We start from the raw sequence: 6,291 nt of genomic DNA, 5'->3' as shown, positions 1-6,291 counted from the left end.
CGCAACAGATTATATAGAGTTCACGGAATATCAAAGCGGTAAAAGCAATCAATTAGCACATTAGGCCCAAATCTTGTAACAAAATCAGATAATGGATAAATCCAACTATAACAATTATTCTAAGCTCGAATTCTTGAACCCTGAACCAGAGATTCTGGGTTATGATCCCCAGCAGAGTTGCCAGAGCTGTCACACCTCATTTTTCACTACACCTCCCGGAAAGGGTATAAGGGAGTTTTTCCAATTAAAAGACAATCGAAACGGGATTTATTTATTAAAAGATTCAGAGTCGCCACTTGGGATGGTTTGTGGTGTCCCAAGTCACCGGTTCAAATCCCGAGTCGAGGAAAAGATTGACTCTATATTACAGTCCGCGAACACAGAAATCCAAACAAGGAATTCTGTTAACCCGGGAGAAGGTATTAGGCATTCTCGAGTTTCGTGATTCTAGCACGGTCACTCAACTGTTATAATTAGCCTATTATCTGATTTTAAAACATTTTGAACCTACGTGCATTTTAAGTTAAAACCGCTTTTATTTATTTTAAAGAAAATTTAACGTCGTCTAAAACATGTCTTTGGACCGTGCCACATGAAATGCACCCGCAATCCGAAACACATTTTATTAAATGCTATCACGATTTGGATATGGGTCACATGAAATGCACACCCGAGTTTAGGAAAGTAATAATATTAAAATAACGTGCCTAAAGCAACTACGCATTTTCAACTTTGCGAGGGCCATGAAAATTTGCTAAATGGCGCGCCTCGATTTCTAAAGAGCAAACACATTAATTAAATGAGGGTCGTGCGTTTAAAATTTTATTTGGCACGGCGCGCCTCAAGTCTAGATTCGAAAAGAAGGCTTATTTAATTAACTATAAGACCTAAAGAAATTCACATCTTTTATTCTGAAGCTAAGGTTCATTGAGCTTAATATTAGTGGGCTGATATTAAAACTGATCCCTTGACTGTTTGATGAGACCAAGGCCAACAACAAGCATTATAGCCTCAAACAGGCCAGGCCCAACTAGATAAGCAATACGTGAAGGGCCCAGGAATATGCCAAAGAGGTGGCAATGCAGCATAACAGGCCCAAGAGGCCCAACCCGATGTACTGCCTGTTGCAGGCCCATGCTAAACCCCAAATTGACGACAGGGAAAGCATGGCGTCAACCAAAAATACCCAAGACTATCATGTTTTAAACAGCCTGCTGCAGTTAAACAAAACACTAAACTGAATTTCAAATTCTCAATTAAAGGTAACAAAACCTCATACTAACAGGATACTATGGGAATGCACAACTAGAAAAAACTAACTTATGTAAGTTCGACAATCAATCACAAACTGGTTTTAAGATAACAATTTCGCAGGTGAAAAGACATACTGTTACACTATTGACTATGGTTTAATTAACAATCTATTATAGTGATCCCATGGCACACATTGTCCAAATGACCATTTCAGTACCTCGAACCTATATGATGAGAATTTCAATTCATTTGAATCCAAGCCTCACACTCATACTCCCTCAGAATCCAACCAACAAGTAGACATAGATTCACTTTACGATATTCAGCGATGTGAGAAAGGGCTATACTAAACATGCATAATATAGTATTACATACTTAATAATACGGAAATAGACGAAATAGTAGAAATAAGCTTGAAATACAAGTTGCATCTCAAGTGTTTCATTTTCAACGTGTAGATTCACATTCACATGTTGTCTATAGTTCCCAAAATATACCTGAAAAACAAAGAAAATAGGAAAAATGAGGGATCAGCAGTAGCGGAGCAATATCAGCGGCAATATACAATGTTTACACAATTGAATCCAACTCAAACTTCCAAAAACCAGCTTCCAGCAGTTCAAACCAAACTTCTAAACCCAGATTAGAGCCAGGTTTCCGCACAGATGCACAACTTTGGAATCATTTTCAGGAAAGTTCTAGAGTAACAAAGATTCAGAGAGCCAAGACCAAGAAACCAAAACCAATTCAAACAATTTTCAACATTTCTAGGAAATTTCAGAAGGAAATCAGTTACTTCTCCAATTCAGTATATTTTCCTCTTTTCAGTCTCTCTAGGGTGTAAAAAATTCTATGTTGAGTGAAAAGAGGGCTTCATTTATAATGCTGGGAGTCTGTTGTGTGCCTTCCAAGGCAAGACAATCAGATTTTCCCAAAATACCCTCACAGAGCATCTTTTAAAACTGATTTTTGGACAGTTGTCCATTTCCTTCAGATATTTTCAATTTGCAGCCTGTTTTCCCTAACAATTTTGAGCAGCTGTCCATTTAGGAAGCTTCCTCATCAGTTATTAAAAGACTCTTCAAGTTAAACCAATCTTCAAAGCTACCCCTAAAATTTTCCTAGTTATCCACTTAAACCCCTAAGTTCTGAATTCTCACAATCACAACAAACAACAAACAAATGAAATGACACCTTCAACTGGATTGAAAACCAATGAAATTCAAAACAATTGCTGCAATTATGAAGAACTAGCCTAGAATCTTTCACACATAAACATGAATTCAGAAAATGCCCTTGAAACAAGAATTAATGCAAACGATGAACTATACTTGACTAATCTTAATGCTTTCAGTTCCAGAATTAATTCACAAACATAAAATGAAACCTAGCAGAAAGAAGAAAATCTCATGAATTGAAACCAAGCTAAACTCAAACCCTAGGAAACCGATTGTCATTACCAATTAAGCAAACAAGCTAACTGGTGAACTTAAAACCAGAAACATAATTAAATTAAGCAAGAAATGAAACTTCTGAAGAAAGAAACTGGAAATACAACAAACAAAGAAAAGAAAAGATGAAAAGGAAACCAATCGACACAAAGAAAATTATCCCAGACCTGCCTTAGCAAGAACTACATGAACTCGAACAACCTTTTGAAGAAGAAAGTGAGCCTTTGACGGTCATTAATCGATTGTCCTTAACAAAAGACAAACAATTAATGACGGTTTTGGGTTCACTCAAACTTGCTGAGCCAGAAAAGAACCCAGGAGAGACCTAGGGCATTCCAGACCTCTGCTCCACCACTGACGGACCGGTTTGAGATGAAACCAGCACATATTTGAGGAAGGAAGGAGATGAGGGGTTGCGTGGTGTAATTCTGGGTGGATTTTGGGATTTTTAGGGTTTTAGGCGCTGACCTTAGATCTGAGATTCGAGGCTATGGAGGGGGATTTGAGAGGATTTGTTAGGAGATTTGGTATGGGGAGGTGGAGGGGAGTGTGGGGTGTTAATTTTAGGGCGGTTGGTGGTGGCGCCGCCACCAGTAGCGGTGGGATTTCAAGGGCAGCTACTAGGGTTCCTGTCTAGTTGGAGAGGGTGAGATGAGAGACGAGACGGGGGTAGGGGGCTGTTTGACAGTTATATACCGGGTGTCCCTCATTTCTGAGCCGTTAGATCGGTTAACCTCGACGGCTCAGATCTATCTTGACTAAACGGTGTCGTTTTGGTTTAAGGGGAAATGGGAGCCGGGTTATGGACTGGTTCTGGGCCGGTTTTGGGGGGTTTGGACGGGTAATGAGGTATAATTGTCTGGGCCTGGGGAATTTTAAATAAAAATGGCCCAAACAGACTTCTTATTGAAATTCTTTTCTTTTTCTTTTTCAATTTCAAATCCTTTTTCTTTTCAAATTAAAATAAAACCTAAATTAATTTTTAAAACCAAATTAACCTACCCAATTAGATTAATCACTCATCATAGTATTTACAATAATTAATTAAATCCTAAATTTAGAGAAAAACTATAAAATTCAAAATTAATGAGTTAAAATGCAAAATGAACTATTTTTGTGATTTTCATATCTTATAAAACAAACTAATTTACTAATTAATCTAAAAAAATGTAAAATTAAATCCTAAATGCAGATGCAGCATATTTTTGTATTTTTCATTAATTAAATAAAAATAAAAATGCACAGACCAATGCAAACAATTATCAGAAAATGCCACAAAATCCACAAAAATTGCAAATAATGAAAAGAAATTATTTTGTGTTGAATTTATGGGAGTAATTCATATAGCGCAAAAATTACGTGCTCACAATGACGAGGACATGGATCGAGGGTGGATGAGTCGGTTTGTTCGAGTGAGGACTGATGATATTATTCCTGCGAAGTTCCTGTCGTTTCCTAAGAAATGGAATTTCAAGCATAAGTGATATACTATACTCTATTATTTTTGTTCTTGGTGGAGCCAGCCTCTGTAAGGATGTTTTATTTCCTTTTTCGCAGCAATCCCGTGGATGCCAAATGAGGTCCTAGATCTTGCGGACTGGGCCCGCAAACTGGCGGCCTCTTCGACTTATGACGAGTGCAAGTGGCGAGATTTGTCGAAGGGAAAATAGGAGGCTAAGCACCATGGTATGTGCTATGTAGTCTTCTCTCGAGGAGTGCTTTCTTTTTCGTACACTAATTCCTTTGTTGAGGGCATCAATGAGTTTTTTAAGGTGAGACCATCCCCTTTCGAGGAAGAGGAAGGACCTTCGATTTCTGAGACACTAAAGGATAATAAAAAGGAAAAGGTCTCGAAGGATGAGGATTGCCATAGCAAATCAGGATCCGCCCGGGGGCGCGAGGAGGACATTGTCGCTGACGAAGATCTCATATTTATCAGTTGCTCTGTGGAAATCAATGTACCCGGAGAGGATAATTCTACATTGATGGCTCGAACCAGGAGGCCTCCCGAGACTATTGAGCCTGATGGGCTCAAGTCCCATAGTCTTGAGGGAGAGAATCCACAAAAGAGGAGGGGCGAAGGTCCTTTATTACCTGATTTGGCGATTGATTCTCAGACGTCGGGAACTACTCTGAGGGAAATGGGCTTCGACGTATCTCCGCCCAATCAGAGCACCTCGGGTTGCTCTATCGGGGCTGATGAGACCGAACCGGTAGATGCGAAATCGAACTTCGATGAAGCTCAGCGACTCTGCTCTATGGTGAGTTTTGAAGTCAATATAACTTTTCTAACTTCGTACTTTCTTCTTTTTAACTGAACCTTCTTTCTCATAGGTCTTCGATAAGCTCAAGTTTGAGCTGCTTTGCTGTGAGGCTAAGTTGCGTAAAGCCTTGAATGGGGAGAAATCTCTCAGGTTTCTTTGTGATAAGAAGACAAGAGAGCTGATACATCTTCGATCGGAGTTGGACCGAAGTCATGATTATGAAGGCAACCTCGAGAAACAGGTAACCTCTATTTTGAGGGAATACAGGCTTCTTCTCACATCTTTGGAAACTAATGTTTCGGTATCTCAGTTGTAGAGAAAGACAGAGACACTGGAGCGCCTTCGGGGCGAAGCCAACCAGGTTAATTCTGAATGCAACTCCTTGAAGGCACAGATAGATTCTCATGTTGTAGCCATAAGAAATGCTTTGTCTAAGGCCTCCGCCCTCGAGATACAGCTTTGTAATGCTCGAGAAGGCAACTTGGTCCAAACGAGCAGGATTTCTAAGCTTGAAACAGATCTTTTGAAGATGAAGGCCGAAGTCATGGACGATCGAGCCGAAGTTGAAGAGGTCCAAATAAAGGCCGATAAGAAGGTGGCCAGCTATGTGAAAGATGTTGGTAAAGCTCGTACGAAGTTGAGGGCGGCTTCCGATCGAGAGAGGAGAAGCAATGAATATGCCCGATGCAAATCCCGGAGAGAAATTCTCAAGGAGATTCATGGTAAGGTCTTCGATCTCTTAGAGGAGATAGAGCAGGCCAAGGCGGATGAATTCAATGCCAAGTTCCTTGTTTCCAATGTTGAAGACAACGAGGAGGAGGCCAGTGAGGGAGCTGATCTCGAGGGGGGAAAGGCTAAGTTCCCGAGGGTAGACTAAGTTTGCCTTTCCTGTTCTTTGCATAGGGATCCCTGTGGGAGTGTTGTAAATGTATCTTTGTACCATTATTTATAATAAAAAAGGAACCCTTTGGTTTTCCCTTTATATAAATTTCCACTTGCTTGTGTCTTTGTTTATGTTTTGATCTTTGATGCTTGCCGATAATTAGTCTGATATGTTGGATTTTAAGATAAGAACCCTTAGGTTGTGCTTGATGAGTAATTGATAGTAATTGACCGTTCAGGGCTCGGTCCTCGAATCAAGTTTTGACTCGGGCTCATTGACCCCTAGGTTTTCAACTTATTGGCCCTTAGGCTCTTTAGCTCAGACTTGAGGCTCCGCGGATTGGCCCTAAGGTGCTTTATATTGGCCCCAAAGCTCTTTATGTTGGCCCTAAGGCTCTTTTTAGGTTGGGTCGATTCGACCTCTAACTTGGCTATAGTTT

At 40.1% G+C, this 6,291-nt stretch overlaps 1 protein-coding gene across 1 annotated transcript; it reads left to right on the top strand.

Annotated features, from left to right (window-relative positions):
* The first annotated feature begins 4,393 nt into the window (after positions 1–4,393).
* On the top strand, positions 4,394–5,846 carry LOC138872048 (uncharacterized). The gene is made up of 3 exons (XM_070149999.1): positions 4,394–4,966; positions 5,040–5,210; positions 5,286–5,846. Exons 1-3 carry the CDS (start codon positions 4,394–4,396, stop codon positions 5,844–5,846), a joined length of 1,305 nt encoding a protein of 434 aa, XP_070006100.1.
* Positions 5,847–6,291: the final 445 nt, after the last annotated feature.

The sequence above is a fragment of the Nicotiana sylvestris genome, chromosome 1 (assembly GCF_000393655.2).
Source record: "Nicotiana sylvestris chromosome 1, ASM39365v2, whole genome shotgun sequence".
NCBI lineage: Eukaryota > Viridiplantae > Streptophyta > Magnoliopsida > Solanales > Solanaceae > Nicotiana > Nicotiana sylvestris.
Note: the sequence above shows the minus strand (reverse complement) of the source record. Positions and strands in the feature narration are given on the sequence as shown.

Excerpts from the sequence above, each read along its gene's own strand:
- LOC138872048 (XM_070149999.1), top strand. The coding sequence starts at position 4,394 with ATGTGCTATGTAGTCTTCTCTCGAGGAGTGCTTTCTTTTTCGTACACT. Across the intron at positions 4,967-5,039 it reads CTCAGCGACTCTGCTCTATG|GTCTTCGATAAGCTCAAGTT; the intron begins GTGAGTTTTGAA and ends TCTTTCTCATAG. Across the intron at positions 5,211-5,285 it reads AAGGCAACCTCGAGAAACAG|AGAAAGACAGAGACACTGGA; the intron begins GTAACCTCTATT and ends TCTCAGTTGTAG.